The 18,828-nt window shown below is 48.4% G+C and overlaps 2 protein-coding genes across 2 annotated transcripts in view; both read right to left on the bottom strand.

Annotated features, from left to right (window-relative positions):
* Nucleotides 1-2,471, bottom strand: part of STK10 (serine/threonine kinase 10) — a gene marked incomplete at both ends in the record, with an annotated part of 41,018 nt that extends 38,547 nt beyond the window's left edge. Inside the window, one exon of the mRNA XM_079542181.1 lies at nucleotides 2,316-2,471. Within this exon, the coding sequence (XP_079398307.1) occupies nucleotides 2,316-2,471 (156 nt within the window). The remainder of the gene's footprint in view (nucleotides 1-2,315) is intronic.
* Nucleotides 2,472-13,428: 10,957 nt separating this feature from the next.
* Nucleotides 13,429-18,828, bottom strand: part of UBTD2 (ubiquitin domain containing 2) — a gene marked incomplete at both ends in the record, with an annotated part of 45,363 nt that continues 39,963 nt past the window's right edge. Inside the window, one exon of the mRNA XM_079542641.1 lies at nucleotides 13,429-13,826. Within this exon, the coding sequence (XP_079398767.1) occupies nucleotides 13,429-13,826 (398 nt within the window). The remainder of the gene's footprint in view (nucleotides 13,827-18,828) is intronic.

The raw sequence follows: 18,828 nt of genomic DNA, 5'->3' as shown, positions 1-18,828 counted from the left end.
AGCCCTTCTTCCCCCTGCTCAAACCCAGCATCACAAAAACTAAACCCGCTCCAATAAACACACTTTTCCTTCTACCAAAATCTAAATGGCTCCCAGCACGGAGCATTCAGGCTGTGTTTCAGATTACTCCCTGCACGAATGAATCCCATCTTTTTGCACAAGGGCCCAACACATGGGCGGCAGGGCAGGATGCAGGGCTTACATCACATCCCCGTGCTGCAGGGCGGAGGGCAGGCAGGAACTTCATTCAAACATCCTGAAACTCTCACTGCCACACAAACTCCTCGACTCGCTCCAAATGATTGCTTTGGTGTGAAAAGCAAATTGACATCAAAGTAACTTGAAGAGAACGATTACAATTTCTCACTGCACCTTGGCCACCTACGTTTTCCTGGTGCACAAGGGCTGGTTTGTTTGTTCTGGGCTTTCCTGGCAGCTGAGCAGAGCAGTACAGCAAGCATAATCCTTCACGTCACCATCCCATACACATCACTGGGGTCGTGCTCCAGATTAGAAAGACAAAGGAAGACAACATGCAAGTTAAACCTTAACATGGCAGCAAACGGCTCTGCAATAACAGTACCAGTTATTAGCTAAAATAAGGCTTTAGAGTAATGCGTCACCTGAATCTTTCGGGGTTCTTAAACAAACCGAATCTTGTGCAAGAGCTCTTAAAGGCCAACCGTGTCCTTCCAGATGAAGGATGGGCACAGTTCAAAGATGGAGAACTGAAACTTGACCAACGAAGCAGAAAAGCCCTCTCCTTCGTCACAAGGTGAGCCTCCACCCCATGCCTAAAGCAGACAGTCCTCTCAATCTGGTTGTTAAAGTACAATCACAGCTGCAGACAGAGTGAACTTTGGGCTATAACCACGCGGCCTGCACTGCGCCATGACTACAGCCCACGTCCTGCTTTGGGTTGAAGAGGGGATGGAAGGAGGTGGAAGGAGCTGGAGACACAGCAGTGCTGCTGCCCGACAGCACAGCACACACAGTTACCATCATCGATTAATTTTGTGTCAGGCTAGAGTTCACAGCAGAGGCATTCAGGTCTGACAGCTGATGTAAAAACCAATCCAGCCACCGTTATTTATTTATTTATTTATTGTTTTAAAGTTCACTATTTTGGATACGTGAAACACATCTAAAGTGGAGGAGATATAAATCAGGTGTTCCTCCAAGTTTTCATTTGTCTCAGAAGCCCATTAACTTATTTTACAATGTTTACCTCATTCCTTTCATTGCACAAGAAACCTAAGCAAATACAAGCAAATAATTACCCAGGCAGGAGTGAGCGTTGCTATATACAAAGTGGTTTCCAATACACAACACCAAGCAAATGGGTCACAGAAGAGCTAATTAGCACAGGTGCCACTTTCAAAATGATAAATATATTAGAGCTTAACTCACAATTGTAAGCAACTGCGTTATATTAGAAGAATGGATCCTTCACCAAAGATTTCCATTTTAAGTCTGATTTTTAGAGTATTTTTCTCAAATAACACAGCCATAAATAGAGAAAACAAATGGCAGAGTGCTGTCCTGGCCTGCAAACAGCCAGCTCCCTGCTCGCCCTTCTCTTGGTCACTCTGCATTTCCCAGCTCTGACACGGCAATACCTTGCTGAACGTTCTAACGAGCCTGCCAGAAAGCAGCCGCCAAACAGCTCATTCACAGCTCCGCTTCCAAACGATCTCTGCAACCAGGGCAGCTCGCTCAGGGAAGCTGGAGCCCAACCTTCTCCTCCAGCCAGCCCCAGCGCCAGCATCCTGCCCACCCCAGCTGCCGGGCAGCAGAGCTGAGCAGCGCAGAGCCGTACCAGGGGAGCTTTGGGGAGCAAAGTCCGGTTTGGTATTTGGCCTTTAAAACCCCCAAAGGTAAAGCAGTCATAGCACTGTACCCATCGGAAGCTGCGCTCCCCTGCTCACCGAGCTTGCACACACATAATGGCACCCCTGGAGGCTCGCAAAACTTGGAGACGGCGAGCTCTCCATTCATTGCTCCGACAGTCTGGCAAGGTTTAGAAGTTTGACAGTTCAGAAGGAAAAAAAGAAAAAGGCTTTTTTTTTTTGTTTTGTTTTTAAATGAAAGAGAGAGACAGAACGCTTCTCTCCCTTCTTGCCCCAGCCCCAGGTACGGCTGCACTTCGGTCCTACTGAACCAGAAGTTCTCCCGCTGCCCCCACTTGCAGAAGACGCTTCCCCCGCTCCCAGCCCCGCGGTGCCCGGCGGGACGCGCAGACGCAGCCCGGCGCGCGGAGCGGGGATCCGGCGGCACCGCGGGGGGAGCGCAGGTGCCTGGGAGAGCGCACCCACCTTGTAGACCTTGCCGAAGGCTCCGTCTCCCAGCTCCCCCACGACCTCCCACACCTCGCCGGGATCCAAGTCTCTCCGAACGTGCTCGTACTCCTTGGAACGCCGTTTCTCAAAGGTGGAAAGGCGCAGGATGCGGCGGAAATTAGCGAAAGCCATGCTGCCGGGAGCGCGGCGGTTCCCCCCCCACGCCGCCGCCAGCTACCGGCAGCCGCCCCGCGCTCTGCCCCAGGGCAGCACGGAGCCGCCCGCAGCCGCGCACGCGGAGCCGGAGCCGCTCCACCTGCTGGCCTGCCCGCCTGCCGCCCCCCCGTGCCATTGGCCGGCACCCGCCCCGCCCGGCTCGGCTCGGCTCGGCGCTGCCGTGCTGTACTGCGCTGCCGAGCCGGGCCGAGGTGGGCGGCTGCCGGCAGAGCCGGAGCGGAGAGCGCGGTTGGGACCCGGCTCGGTGCCGGTCCGCACGGTGTCGTTGGCAGAACTTCGAGCCCCTCTGAAAAGCCGCTATAAAATCAAGTATTAAATGGGGACATCTAGGGGAGAGAGCCGATGGTGCAGCCGGGGAGGTTTTTTCTTAAAGTCTTCTGGACCTCCCTATGGTTATTCTCCTTGTTCCATCATCTATCTTCCCAGTAAGCGTTTGATTCTGTCATATACTGATGTTCTGAAAGAGTGGTCAGGCGCTGCAATGGGCTGCCCAGGGAGGTGGCGGAGTCACCAACCCTGGAGGTGTTCAAGGAACGGTTGGATTTTGTGTTGAGGGACGTGGTTTGGTGAGAACTGTTGGTGATGGGCGGATGGTTGGACGGGATGATCTTGTAGGTCTTTTCCAACCTTGGTGATTCTGTGATTCTGTGATCTCTAGGCTGCCACTGCAATAGCTGTGGGCAGCTATCGGGCATCTCCGTCCTCATCAGGTTCTGTGAAGACAGAGAGTTCAAGATAAGCCCTGTGCTGAAGGGCTTGTGGTTCAGCCCTAGCAGAAGGGAGCTCAGAGAGGTGATTTCTCCACTCACAGACATTTTGCAAAGTAACCCTCTGGAAGTTTTTGGGCAAATCAGTGTACCCTTGAAAATGAGCTGTGGCATTTTTTACCCTATGTTTGATACTGTATCGGCAGATCTGCTGTCTGTGGGCTTCATTGCCAGGAGAACTGGCTATTGGGAGTCTTGGAATGAAGAGCAGCTGCAGCCCCAGCACAGGGCCCTGGCGCTCCCCACCCTGGTGCAGCTCTCTGAAGGTTACCTGGCTCATGGGACCCCTGCTAGAGACTGGGATGGATTTCAACCCTCACAGAATCGTAGAATCACTCAGGTTGGAAAAGACCTTAAAGATCATCGAGTCCAACCATGACCTAACCATACGACCCTAACTCTACCAACCCTCTGCTAAATCATGTCCGTGAGCATCACATCCAAATGGTTTTCCTTCCCCTTCCTTTGCTTTCTGACAGCCCATAACCCCGCTTGATTTTATAGTGTTATCACCCCCCACGTCCCTGCAGCACACAGAGCCCCCAGGTCGGCTTCCAGTGCTGTACAGACACGATAACCAGCTCCTGGCTGCCGTGAGCTGACAACAGACACACAAAAGGAGGTGATAAAGGAGGTCTTCACAGCTGTACAAGCAAGATGCCAGCAATGCAGGGCAAGAGGGGATTCTGGCTCAGTGAAACTCATTCCTTAGCACTGCTGCAACCTCACAGTGTAATCCTTTCCAAAAGCCAGCTCTGTGCTGGAAGGCAGACAGGCGTCTTGCCTTTCTGTGTAAGGCTGTTCACAGCCACAGGTCGCTCCTCCTCTCCATCAGGCAGCAGCACGGTGCTGGGCACCCCCAGCTCCTGGGCAGCCAGAGCAGATGGAACTGAGCTACAAATGTGGGTGGGTCAGGAGTTACAAGTGACTCCTCCAAAAGAAAAATGCGTTCTTTTCCCAGCGTTTCCTGTTTATTGAAAAGTTTTTTGGTTTTCTTTTTTGTTTTCCTTTCAAGGGCGTAGGGTGGAAGAGAAGGAAGTCAGGAATTTATGTGTGCTTTAACATTGTCTTCGGTGCAGAAATCACATACATGCCACTTCATAAATCAGACATCTCATTAATGCTGTCTGTTAATTCTGAGCAGTATCTCATCTGCTGCTGTGTTTCTTATTGCCCGAATTGTCTGTGCACCTCATCTGGGAACAGTGGCATTTAAACTAAAATAAGCCCCACAAATTGCTGCTCACAGCTTTGTGCAGATGAGGCCTGGGAGCTCGCTGCTTTCCAGACCTGCAGTGTTATTGCATTCTCCGTTACATGACGGACCTGAGGAAAAAGCAGATTGTGCTGCTGTTCACCCTGCTGGACCACAGCACGACGAGGAACATCAACTTGAATGGCTTCTACACGTTGTTGTGCATCCTCCTGGCCTACCAGGTGTGGGGCTGACTTCTACCTGCAGCATGTAAGCTGTGGGGAGGATCTCTGGGTCTGGATGTGGCCACGACACTGCTGCACAGACATGAGAGCAGGGGAGGGATGGGACAGCCCATAAGCAGGAAGCACTGGGGCTCAGGATTTCCTGCAGGCACGGCCAACGAGAGGTCACCTTTATTCTCTGCATGGCAGCATCATCTGTTAGTCCTGCTTTCTTCAAAGCAGGAAATCAGTGCTTACAGCCTTCTCCTAAACCTTTCTGCCCCAAAACAGAACCAGTTCTCTGTGCCCTCTTGCAAGGAGCAGGACCTGCCCTGTGTCGTGCTGGTGCTGTCCCTTATTCTGGGCTGCCTGGTGAAAGGGACGCTGTGAGCAGGCTGTGCAACGCGGCTGTGAAGGCTCTCTCTCCCTGTGCCCAGCCACGCTCAGCCCCAGATGTTATGAATCACAGCCACATCTGGAACTCATCATGGAATGGTGGAGAAACATGCCAGGGAGGTGCCCCGTTAGCCTGTAACGTGTTCTGGATGAGCCGCGGGCAAGAAGCTGGAAACAAATTCTCCTGAGCATGCTGGGAGGCAGCCTGTTGGAGAAGGGGACAGGAGCTGGGGCTTGGGGGTCTCTGAGTTTGCATTAGCCAAGGCTGTTTTGCTAAGCTATCTCCAAAACTAGAAACTGAGCTACACAGAATGTTTGCAGTGCTCTGCGTTGACATCCAGGAGGAGAAGCAAAGTTGAAGAAGGCAGCAGTGGGCTGTGGCCATCCTGCCTGCTGGAATGCGCAGCTCCTGGCAGCCCCAGTGAGAGCCCCCTCCCCATGTGGGAGCAGTGCAGCCGTGCTCCTCCTCCCCTCTGGGCTCAGCTCACAGACACCAAACAGATGGAACGACCACGTAGAAGGCAATAAACCAAAGCGACAGAGCCCCAACATTTTGTGTTCTGTTTTCTCCATTCCACTTCACTGCTCTATCAAGGTGGGTGCCACAGAGCAGCACCTGAGGAGGAGGAAGGATGGGTGCAGCTTGGATTCCACCTCCATGTTCCACAGCAGTGTCCCTCATGGCACTGGGGATGACATCTCCCCATCACACAGTGCTCCCCAGCCATTCTGTGATGCACAGAGGTGCTCGGAGCTTCAGCCCTGGATCCACTCGGGTTTGTCAGCTTGCTGCTGCCTGCTCTGCATTAGCAGGGCACACCCAGGGGTCAGGCAGTTCCTGCATCCTCATTACTGCTCATGAGGAGTGGTTCGACTGAAGGAAATGCTGCTTTCTGTGTTAACTCAGACACTTAATTAAAGCCATGTGGAGAGAAAGCCAGAGAGGCAGTTTCTGCTGCTAAATGTTGGCTGTTTACCCCTTGGACGCAGCATCCTGGTGAATGCATTTCCCCTCACCTTACATATGGCATCACAGCATTCAACCTCCTCCAAACACACTGCCATTACCGACCTCCCCTAATGAAGCTGCGAGGCTACAGCATAAGGGATTCATTAGGATGGAAACTTCCCATCTGTGAGCTCAGCTGCTGACCCCGCATGACGCACGGCTTCAGCACACCCGCAGCACCCACCTCTGCGACCTCTGCTGCAACTCCAGAGTTGGAACCTCCAACTTCCAGAGATAGGTCAGATAGAATGCAATGAATGGCTCCTTGCAAAGCTGGAAGTGACCACCATGCCTTACATCTTCAGGACCAGCAGCTGGCAGTGTGTAACACCACTATGGGACGGAATGCTGCCCTGGACCCAGTGCTGTGTGACTGCAGTGAGACAGAGCACAATGAGCTATCAGTACTGTCACAATATAAACATTAATTGTATTCCACGTTAGCTAGAATGGAACAGAAGCAGTCTATCTAACAGCTCTATAAACTGTATTTTCACCCAAACTCCTATGACAGCATCATAAAGGTTGGCGAAGGCCACCAAGGTTGTCAGGTCCACCCCACCCCAGCCATGCCCCTCAGTGCCACGTCTCCACAGTTCTTGAACACCTCCAGGGATGGTACATGTATTACATATATGTATAATCTCTTTATATGGGAGTATGTATATATATGCACATAGAATATATATATATAAATTCAGGCAAGTCACGAACCTGCTTGCTTATCATTCACATTGATTCTACCAGGAAAACAGACTAAAAGAAACCCGAAACACTGCAATGTTTGCTGTGCTACCATTAGACCACAAAAAAATGATTCACACCCTGTGACACGTTCAGCAGTTAATGGAGGTGACCTGAATGAAGACAACGCACCAGGGAGTGCAGTTACAAGGTGGTTACTGCCACCAGGCACAGCGCTGCTCTGCCTTCCTTGGACTCCCACGGACGGCACACCTCTTGGCAAAGGACTCTGCCACACACCAGCATAGAACCATTATGGTTGGGAAGACCATGAAGTCGATTGGGTGCAGCCAACCCATGGCTGTGACCGCTCTCGGCTGCGTTGCTGTGTGATGTCTGCCCCAAACAGGGTTGTGCCACATCAGGAGGTCACGGGAAAGCTGGAGGGTTCCCATTCAGAATCCAAAATGCTACTGCAGAAACTCAAAAAGAAAAACAAGGCCGCGTTTGTTCCTTAAGGCATGGCATTTCCAGTATTACTTTTATTTTTAAATGCAGGAAAAGGAGAATTTCTCTTTTTCTGTTTTCAGTACAGGAAATTTTGTACAGCATTTCCAACTCAGAGAAGGTCACGATGGTTTGCTCTCAGTGGCAGAAGACGTTCCCTTGGTTAAAAAAAAAATCACATAATTTAACAACCTAAAGACAACCTACTTGTGCTTTGCCACTGATTCAAAATGTGCACACACTACTGCCATATGTCAGCCAGGAAACAGAGGTACAACAAAAACACAGAATGCACTGAAAGTGACCTGATGTTCACAGCGTCTTTATGCGGGCTGAGAGTTCTTCACCGATCGAATGAGCCAGGGAGGGGGGAAAAGTTCAAAAGCTTGTTTTACACAGCCCTGTGTTTGATTCCAAAAGACCTTATAAAAATTACAAGGGGAGAAAATAAGAAAGGTCACATCGCTGGGATTCCCTCATCCTTGCTGTGCTGGAACGACGTGCTCTCCGTGTCAGTGCCAGCTCCAGCACCGTGCCCTGCGTAATACGGATGCTTCCTTGTTACGTGGCACACACAAACAAACTGCGTACAAAAGGTTTTACCATAAAAATGAAGATATTTATTCAAGAAGTACAAATCTGATGGTACCAGCCATCTTTGAAAGCCATTACCATGAGGCAGAGAGGACACAAACCTAAGTCTCTTGCTCAGGGCGTGTGAAAGCAAGTGTCTTACAAACCTCCAGCTAATGCTGTCATCCCAATCATTGCTCAAAAGCCACCTCCACTTTTTAGACATTCCCTGGACTTGAGAGGCACAAACAGGCTTTTTATTACAAGACCAGTTAGTTATTCTAATAAAGCCATCAGCTAAGAATAAATTTGTTTTAATTTTTCTTTGTCTCCAGCCTTTAACTGGACTCAAATTTCCTAAGGAAATGGACTTTGAGATGGGCAGGTGCAGAATTTTTGGAGCTCAAGATGAACTGAGAGTTTTAAGGCAGGAGTCAGGATTTTAAGTTCTCTATTTGCCCCATGGCTCTGATCAAATGGTTACCGTCTGTAAAATATACAGATACGAGTTCTACCGGATAAATACCCAACAAGGGTCCTGCTGGAACACACTTCTCCACAGGGAGTCCAGTGGACACATTTATGGCAAGTCTCAAAGTCCACAGAACGAAGCCCGCTGGCTGAACACCTCATCTTCTGACTGCTGACGTCTGTAGGCTCGGTGCCACGTCTGCCATGGAAGGAGCTCCATCTCCATCTCCTATGAACAAGAGCAACACACACACATGCGGCTACGAAGCACTGAATGGATGAAGCGTGGGAGAGGGGAGCCATCGGCACAACAGAGCAGTCAGAAACTCTTTATGAAAATGGCAGTCTCCAAGCACTTGTATATACAGTCAGTGACCAACAGAAGCGCTGTAGCTGCAGATACAAAGCAGGACATTCATCTTCTTTGGGAGAAGACAGAAGCAGAGTTGCTGAGTTTAGCTCAAGGACTTCCTACAATGGTTGACGTGCAAGGCAGACCACCACCATCTCAGGCGTGTGAGGCTTTCATTTTGTTTTGTCCAAGCAAGTTTGCAGAGCGTAGGAAGCTCATCCCTCATCCCCAAAGCAACTCTGCAGTAACTCCATTCTCAGAACCCCTCTCCATGCTGTCCCAGGGAACACAAGCTGCCCAAGAGCTGCCAGCCGGGAGGGATCAGGCTTATGGGGAAGTGGAGAAGGGCGAAGGAAGAAAGCCCCTTTCCAACAGAGCCTCCATTTATTTCAACAGAACGAGATCTGAGCAGCGTAGTGAAAAAGCCAACAAAAATCCTTCATTCCCCCCCCCCCCCCCCTCCCCAACATTAACACGATCTGCAAAAGGTGCAGGGAGTCTGGAAGGTATTTACAGTGATGCAGAAAAGAGTTTGTAGAATATAGATCAGGAGTCAGAAATGTCACTACTGCTTGTGTCTCTGAACAAGACAGAAATGGAGAAATGTACAGCATTCAGTTTGCCAACACACAGCGAAAATGCTTTCAAAATGCTGTGGCTGAAAGCATCCCACCGTTGCAACAAACTAGGATCTTTAATAGTGTCACTGAAGTTTTTACATTACATACTAACAATAGATATATATGCAGAAACATGTCATACTACAGCAATACTTTTGCCAGCTGGCCATCTGCTCTACTGTTACTCGCACTGCACGTGTTGCCTTGTTGTATCAAGGAATCCCATCCTCTCCTCCCCAAGCCAACCTGTGAGCTTGCTGTGGAAGGCAAAGAGGAGCTGTGCTTCGTCTGGTCCATGAGTTCACTTGTTGTGTTGTTTCTATTACTTTCAGCATTTTTGTGGCTATTAAAAACCCAACTCATTACACTGCTGATTCACATCAATAAATCTTCCAAGCTCCAGAGTATAAAGGCTTCCAGAAAACTAAGAACATTCATAGTGCAGTTATTCCCAGCTGTGTCCGCTGTACAGGATGCTGATACACAGCCACTCACAAGCAGCCAATGCAGTGAACTGGGCTCTTAGGTGCAGGGCACCATGCAGGAGTGCTGCCAGTTGGCTGTGGAAAACCAGGAACACCCTGCTGCAAGTACCCTCTGTCCTGCAGCTCCCAGCAGGCAGCGTTCTGTCCTTTGCACTCTCCGCTGCCCAGGAGCGTGGGCTTTTACTGGTTCGTCACTTCTGGGTCAGGAAGAAGCAACAAGAGAGGTTGAAAAATCTGAAGCACATCAGACAGCAAAAAATGTCACCTACTGGCTCAATTCACGGCCAGAGTTGATCAGGAATGACACAGAGGGCTGACAGGCTTAACAAAAAAAGTCTTGTTTTTCCTCACTTGCGTGCACCTGGCACTGCAGTTCGTGGTTGTGCGCATCACCAAAGTAGCTGCATCACTCAGCCCAGCACAGCCCAGGCTGCCAGCAGCACTGAGCTCACCGCTCAGCTTTTCCCCCGCCACTGAACACAGAGGCAGCGCAGCAGGCTCCTCTCATCCTCCCCTGTGAGCAGCCACAGACCTGCCCCCGTCCCACTTCTCCCCGGGGCTGTGAGCTGAAAGGCGTTTCAGTGTTTGGTTGGATTCGTTTCAGCCGTGCCTCCCTGCTCTGCACTGGAACAAGCCCTTCCCTCTGCCCTGCTCAGCCATCACGAGTTCCTTGCAAATCCAGGGTCCCCTGCACTGGCGCTGCAGACCATCTTGGAGCTCAAAGACAAAGCATTCCGCAGACAGAAGTGACTGTTCTCTCAATGCATACTGCAGCCTCCAGGAATATACAAGGGATAAGTTAGTCAACATGCTGTATGCTTTCCTTACCGATCCTTATTATATGTATTCCTTACTGATTTTTACTATATATATATACACGTATATATATATTTGCCACTTGGAATTCTTTTCTCATGTAAATCTTGTAAAATTTGTTTCCAGCAGGGTAGGTGCTGAGCACATTTGCTTCGTTTCATAAAGAAGAAATGAAAAGATTTCACTGCCACCTGTAAAAACACTTCTACTACTGAATTTCTGTCAGTTCTGGCTGTGTGCTTAGTGCTCAGGAGAGAGGAGAGGCTGTCACAGAACAGAGCACCTTCACCAACCAGTCCTCTGTCCTGGTCAGAGCTCACACATGACACCGCCTTCAGACCATCACTGTGCAAAAAACCACCCTGCCAGAAAAACAGATAACAAAAAACATGATAATCTGCTACAGCAAAATGCAAATGATGCCATTCTGAAAGGGTCAAGAAGGGAAGAACAAAGTCTCCCAGCTCCTACAGTCTAATCTCAAAAGCTGTACCTGGTGACAATTGCCTGAATGAAAACAAACAACCAAACCTCCAAAATGTACCCCTCAAAAAGCAGTGTGTAGTGTTCACAGTTTCAGAAATGTCACGCTGGTTTTAACTTTGCTCTCTCTTAATCACCCATCACAATTCCCTTCCCAGAAAGGACTGGAGGGACGTGAATGTTCATATGAAGATGTACAATTACGCCTTACACAACAAGTAGAGCCTTCCTGGCACAAAGCCCCCCTTTAACCAGTGAAAAATCAAAGAGATTTGTGTTGTTTATATACCAAATAAATATTTTTCCCTCTGGAATGCAAAAGACTTGGCTGCAAAACCCCAGTATAAGAAAGCATATTTGTCATAAAAAATTCCACAATAGAAAACTGTTGTTCTAGATTAGTATTTATCAGCCTTGATTTAATCTTTAAAAAGAAAAACCACAAATAAACCAAAAAAGCGAAGAACACTTGGGTGTTTATGAGAACAAGGAACTAATTCTCCTTTACAGCTCTGTCACTACACTTCCATCATCCTGCACAAAACTGGGACTTTAGGAGCTGAAGGAAATCTTAGCGTACAACACAGGGACTAAAATGAAAGCCATTTTGGGATAGAGAAGTAATACACATGAAACGTGGATCTGTTTTCCAAGAGGTGAAAGTTGGCTGCACCCACTACCTGCATCTGCTTCCACCTGTTGGGTCAGACTTGCAATGTGGTACCAGGGTGCTTCTGGCTCTGCAGTGACACTTGTGGAGCAAGAAACTCCCTCACAGCCAGACAAACGGTGTTCTATGCAATTAATTGGGTTTCAAATGGCCAATCCTAACCCAGCAGTTTCACCAGCAGATGAGTAAGAGTTGAGACAACCGTAGGTTCAGATCGCAGATTCAGAATGGGAAGGCAGAAATCCATGAAAAACAATCAAACCTGGCCAGTGTGTCGGACCTTCGAAGAAATGATTTCACTGATGGCTGCAAAAACAAGCAAACTAGAAATGAAGTTTAAAAGGAGCAGTGGATTTGATCTCAAGCAAAGGCATTGCCAGACAAGCCTGAGGAACAGAGCACATCTCTACCCGAGGTAACCGATGATCAGGTTCTTGCCCCCCAGATATGTTTGTCTGATTCACGTTTTTGAGACTAGAAAAGGATTTGTCATTTGTCACAAGGACTCCTCTTACATTCTGAAGAGAAAGTACTGTTGATTGGACACCACAGCCGCACTCTGGGCTGCTGCTGTGTGTTGGTGAGGATATTTCCAGATCGAGAATGACTGCTGCTTCAAATGACACAGGAAAAGCTAAAACTTGTGTGCTTTTATGTTCTTACCATTTTCCACACGGAGCCCTCCAGAATGGAGCAGGGGAGGCTGCAATTCGTTGCATTTGGGTGTAACTGCACTTAACCTATTGCAGTGGGCACACCAATGCCACCAGACAACAGTCATGCACCTCATCCTTAACTGCAGACCAGCTCACCACTCCTCCTAGCCAGCTTGTTCAAAGTCTGTTTCAATGCTCTGAGTGCTATACAGTACTGCGGCAGGCACACAGCCAGGTGCCAGTCAGCAGGTAAACTTCAGGCAAAGTCAGTCTTGTAGGTTTACAGTACAGTACGTGAGAGTATACTTTCACACAGTTATTGCCTAAGGCCCCAGCAGGCTGCGTCCCCAGCGCTGGCACCAGCAATGGCACAGGACTGCACTGCCACCTCGGAATGTACAATTGCATGGGCTGAGCACGGCAGGAGCTGCCAGAAGGACGGACTGAGCCCCAGCCCTGCTCCCTGCCCAGGACTGGCGATGCCTCGGCAGCACCCTGACGTGCCTCGGGTTAGCCAGCAAGATCTCCACAACACACAGTGGGACCTACACAGGGCAGCTGCAAGTCTTGAGAACTGTAGGTGGTGCTGATATGAAATATCCATTTTTTATTTTTTTTAAATAAAAGTGCTCTCTTACTCGTGTTCCGTGGATCAGGACACCACCTACAGTTTTAAGGATCATTACATGCTTTTATTGTTTAAGTGAAAGATGATCTCGCCCCTCCCTCTTTGCATGCCCTCCCTTTTCCCCTCCCTTTCCCACTCCTTCCTTCACCCTCACCCTTTGCTGCTTGCTGCTGTGTTAAATATGAGATCAGGCAAACCCCAAAGGCCAGTTTACATTTTTATGTTTTGTTTTTGCAGATCTCCATCACAGATGGAATTTTTGCTGGTCAATTCCTGGAACCAATCCATTAGCAGGACAAAACGAAAGAAGACAGGGCAGTGAAAACCAGTCCCACGACAGAGAGGGAAAGAAGGAGAATCGATAAACAAGCAGAAATCAGTTTTCCACCGGGGTCGGGTTTGCTAAGGGCTGGCTCACAATGACTTGCACCACGTAGTCCTTTGGGATTTTCAGCTCCTCCAGTTTCATTTTGTCTGCGAGCGGCCGGCCCGAAAAGAACCAGCGTTGGCTGCCGGGCTCCACTCCCTCCACTGCGTGCAGCCGCCTCTTCATGTGGTACACCGTGTCCATGCTGCGGACCACGAGTTTGAGGTCTTTGCCTGTGGACAGGCGCAAACGGAGCTGGCATTCGTGCCCTGAGTTGGGCGGTGGGTCAGGGATGTCCAGAGTCTCCAGGTCGCCCTTCTCCTCGATCATGTTGATGGGCGGAGCGAGGCAGTAGACGGGGAGCTGGTACCGGTTGCCCAGTTCATCGTAACACTCTGTAAGAGCACCTTGAGGGGTAAGAGAACAGGAAACAGTGAGTGTGGATGTGGTTCACGTTTAAAACTGAAGCAGTGACACTTGGGAGCACTAACTCCACTGTTATGGCAATGAGGTAGGTTTTGAGGTCTTAAAGGATCAGCCTTAAGTTCCCATTAGGAACTGCTTCACCTTGTCTCCACATGGAAACTTGGGGTTGAATTGAAGCAGTCCCCCAAATGCACCCAACCCTTCAGACAGAGCTGATAAACTTTAGGAGCAGCAAGAAGAATGAGATGGAGCCATACCCTACATGAACCATGTAGAAGGGCGCTTCACTGGCAGCACAGCCTGGTATTTAGGGCATGCAAACTTCCAGAAAATACTACTGGGATGAATTACATGATCCCAAACATGAGTTATGAAAAGACAAAATGGTGAAGCCTGGAGGCAAAAGACCACTATGGAAAAAAAAAAAGAAAAAAAGACTTTGTAACTTCTCAAAGATGCAGAAATAGCTGAAATGGTTTCATATAGGCTCTATGTTTTAGTGCTCACTGCCAGAGAAAACAAACACAGGCACCCAAGCTGGACAACTCTGCATTTCCAAATGGAGCAGGGTGTCATTGCTGGAGCAGTGACATGTGGCACACAAGGAACCAGAGCAGATTTAAAGCAGTCCCACATCCCTGTAGTGTCAGGAGTCATTTCCATCTCCTCAGACTCCTGAGAGGTTCCCCAGGATAACCTGGCTGTTGCTATAAAAGACAGCTATGCTGCCTTGCATACAGCACATCCTTCCCTACTGGTCATAGCACACACGCTAAACAGCTCAAGAACCTACGACTCTTGCAGAATTAATAACCGCAAGCGGATAAATGTTAAACGCAGTATGAAACACACCCTGTGCAAAGGCATTTCAAGAGCTACCTTGGAAAAACAGCAGCACGTTTTTCTAACATCCTACGATTGCAGTGTCAGAAGCCAAGAAACGAGCCCTGCTACGCACAGCACACGTCACCGCCTGCAGCGAGCCAGGGAAGCGAGATGCCAAGGGAACTGCATCCCCACCACAACAGAAATCCCTTCTCCGTGGCGTTAAAAATAAAACAGATATTCCCACTCCAAGGAAATGCCTCTCCAGTGCCTTGGGTTTACCTGCTCCAGCGAATTTCCACATTTTTGCCCCTAGAGGGGGCACATTCACTTGCAACATTATCCATCCTTTTGTAGTTGGAGCCTTTGAAGGGAAGCCAAGTCCCTGAGCTACAGAATAGTTAAAGAAATGCTTTGACTCTGCACTCCTGCACACAACAAACACCCAACTGCTCCTTGTTAGAAATGATGGCTGCTTTTTTTTTTTCTGGCTGGAGGCTTCTTCATGTTGACAGCGGGTTCCCTTAAACCTTGCTGTTTGATCAGCAAAATGAGCGCACTCTAACATTTAACTTGGGGATATGCTGTGACTCTCATGCTGGACATGTGCTGCCTTTTAGACAGATGGGCCCCCCGCTTTTTTTTTTTGTTGACGAAAACACACAGAGGAAACGTTTGGCTAAAGTATCAGCCACTTCTGGGGACTTTCTGTTTGTACCAGTAGCTGCAAGACTGCCGTGCCGTGGTATTTATTGAGAAAACAAAGCAAAAAGAAAAGGAAATTCAGAGAAACATGGCACTCAGTGCAGTCTTGTATCATTTATGAATCTCCGAGCAAACCAGCTTGATCAAAACTGTATTGGCCCCAGAGCTTTCAGGATGCTTTGCGTGTGATTTATGTAGTGAGTCCTGAAGTCCTCAGCCTTCAGCTTTAAAGTGTTCCTTTCATTCTGTACACCTCATCAATTTCGTAAATGGCGCAGCGCTAAATTCTGGATCGCGGCTCACAGAAACAAGCAGACAGTTTGCTGCTGAAAGAAAAAAAGAGAAAGAGCCAAACCCCAACAGTTTTTAAATTTAGCTACTGCAGCTAAAATTGTATCGTTCTTTAAAAGCCATGCATTTCAACAAGAGTGTCCCTGTTTTAGAGAAGTATATCCGAGAGCTGATTTCAAACACAATGGGATAAGCTTGCTGTGGAATTTATTCATCGTTTATATCCTTGCCCAGCTGAACTAACATCAAGGTCAAAGCATATGCTATAAACATTCGATTGCTTAATCATCATCAGATAAGTCATATTATAAAAAATCCTATTAAAGAGCAGCCAGCTTGGAGGTGTGGGCGTGTGTTTTTAGGTTTGTTTTTCTTGTTCTTCAAGACACCGTAGAGGAAACCTCTTGCAATAAAACTGCACAGCTCTACCACAGAAGCATAGCCTCATAGAATGGGTTGGGTCGGAAGGGACCTCGGAGATCACCCAGCTTCAATCCCTGCTGTGGGCCAGCTGCCCCCCACCAGCTCATGCACGGCCTTGGTTGGGGCTATCCCAGGCTGACCACCAGCCTACGACAAATTGCTAATGTCACAAGCTACCACAAACCTGGCCAAATACCCATCCTTTCTTTCTTGTCGGTAAAAATACTCCAGACTCTTGAGCCATATCACATTCGAAACATGGAGCAGGATGTGGACACATGGATTAAGGCACAGAATCAGTCCACTGCAAGCAGAGCCTTTTTTATGGCTGTGCACCTGCAGGAGCCGAGTGGGACAGGCACAGCTCCGCGGTTGTGAGGCTTTTGGCAGTGACTTTTGGGGAGGGTCAGGCTCCAATGACAACCCTTAAAATGTTGTAAATGGCTCCAAGGCAGAGTGCAAAGAAGTGTCACATTGGTTGGAATCCAAAAGCTAAGAGAAGGCTGAATGCATTTACCAGAAGGCACGGTGAGTTTGGAGCTATTTTAAGCAATGCTTGCAAATGCAAATTGTCAGAGAGGGGATGAGAAGGCGAGTGTGCTGCCCGCAGAGTGCTCCCATTGCTGCAGCCAGGCAGAGCTCCACCCAGACCATGCAGTGAGCCCTGCACGGAGCACAGCAAGCAAATACCTGAGCTGCAGCCCCCAGTAATGCCACTGTTGCAAGTCAGAAACGTTCTGAGCCCTCCTGCATAACGCACCAGCTTGGGCTACTGAAGTTGTTCAGCACAAAGGGACACAGAAAAGAATGTTGAGTTCTCATGAGAACACAGAGAGAATGCAAAAGAAAATGTATTTTTTAAGGTTTCCCTGTTACCCAGGCAACAAGGGCCCCCAGCAGCCAGTTACAGCACAGGAAGGATGCAGCTCCCTCAGGAGGAAGAGAAGCGATCGCTGCTCATGTGAAAGATCACGGTGTTCCAGAAGGGTTTTACAGCAACAGCCAGGAGAGGACAGAGCAAGCGTATTGACACTGTAAATACTCAAGGAATACTCAAATATCTGAACAGCTCTCCAGATGCTAGCACGACTTCAATAAACTTCTGCACAGAGTACCCAGACAGCAATATGAAGAACTGCTTTTGAGCAAAGCCATTGATAAAAAGTAGAAAAAATGCACTAAAACCATAAGCCTCTTCAATGCTAGAAACACAGTGAACTATACATATATTTTTAATTTATTTTTATATTTGTATTTCAAAGTAATATAAACTTGGAGACTGGGGAACTCTGGAAAGAATCACAAGACAGAGGTTCTTGTTGGTTGCCACCCAGGCAGGAGACAGCCTGATAGTTTTGGGCAGAAAAGTGAGCAAATGTGATCCTCCAGCACATGGAACTGGAACATTCCTAAACAAATTGCTTTGCAGGCTGTAAAAGGTTGCTTTCCTGAGATGATCAGTACGTGGATGTTTTTCTGGAAAAGGACAGGCTGGGACACTGCTCCATCCCCAAGCAGCTCAGAACCTGGACACACATCCACACACCAGCACTTTAACAGACCCACACAGCACAAATCCAAACTTTTTCAAGTGTTACTGAAATTAGCTGACATGATCACATTCATTCAGAAACGTGGAAAGCCTTAATGCATTTTGATGCCACTGCTTAAAAGCTACATACTGTTCTCCCCTCAGAAAAAAGCTGAATTTCCTGTCTTCTGTTCCTAAAGGATCTTTCATTTCTCTAAGATCTTAAGCACTTTGAGGAGTGTTGCTCAGAAATGCCCCAACCCTAAAAACTGAGCAGATTTTTCCTCTTCACCTTCCTCAGCCAGACTTGCTGCAGGGAAGAGGAATTAAACCAACACAAAACAAAATCTAGCACTGCAATGAGACTACCTATTTAAGGAGCTTTAGTGTCTGTGTATAACACATTTGCCCAAGGAACAGCTGGTTCATTTGTTTTTCTTACTGAAAAACTCCATTCCAAAACCAAGCTGAGCTTGGATTGCTCAATAAATTGGCAAGAGCAGAGTTCTCACCTGTATTCTACTGGTTGTATCCAATCATAGGTCACAAATGCATGAAAACTCGTTACAAGCATCAGAAAACAAGTGGGTTCTATTCTGGATGCTACAGTACAATTTTTGGAGAGTGATGATTAAGCCAGGCAAAGAAGCTGAGCTTTCTCTTCATCTTCATTAGCAGCTGATTCCAGGTCATGGCTGGGAAACACAGAACCTTACAAGGAAAAAAAGTGTACTGCTGCCAACAGCATGCATGAGTGGTGGTGACTGCTCAGTAAGAGAACAGGGTCGAGACAAACAAGTGCAAACATGCAGAGCTCTGTTCTAGCTCACCTACAACCACTGCAAACTGAACGGAGTTAATAGGAAAAAAAAAGCAAAATTTCACAGGAAAGCCCATGTAACTGAACAACCATGGGCAGTTAACAACAGATTGGTGCTGCAGTTAATAACGGCAGCTTTTCCATTTCCTGGAGGGCACTGTGGGGGAGCTCTGTGGAAGCTGCGCCCTGCATCATGTATGGAGAACAATAAACCTGCACTCATCGTTAACGGTGCGGATGAAGCGTTTCATAACAAGGCACACAGCCAAGTGCCCTTCCTGGCCTCTTCCTACCATGCTTCCATAGGCTGTGCAAACTTCAGCTACCCTAAGGCTACCATACAAAACCGTGCTCCACACTCCCTGCAAAGGGACAGCACGAGCACTCA

This window comes from Tetrao urogallus (genome assembly GCF_951394365.1).
Source record: "Tetrao urogallus genome assembly, chromosome: 14".
Classification (NCBI taxonomy): Eukaryota; Metazoa; Chordata; class Aves; order Galliformes; family Phasianidae; genus Tetrao; species Tetrao urogallus.
Note: the sequence above shows the minus strand (reverse complement) of the source record. Positions and strands in the feature narration are given on the sequence as shown.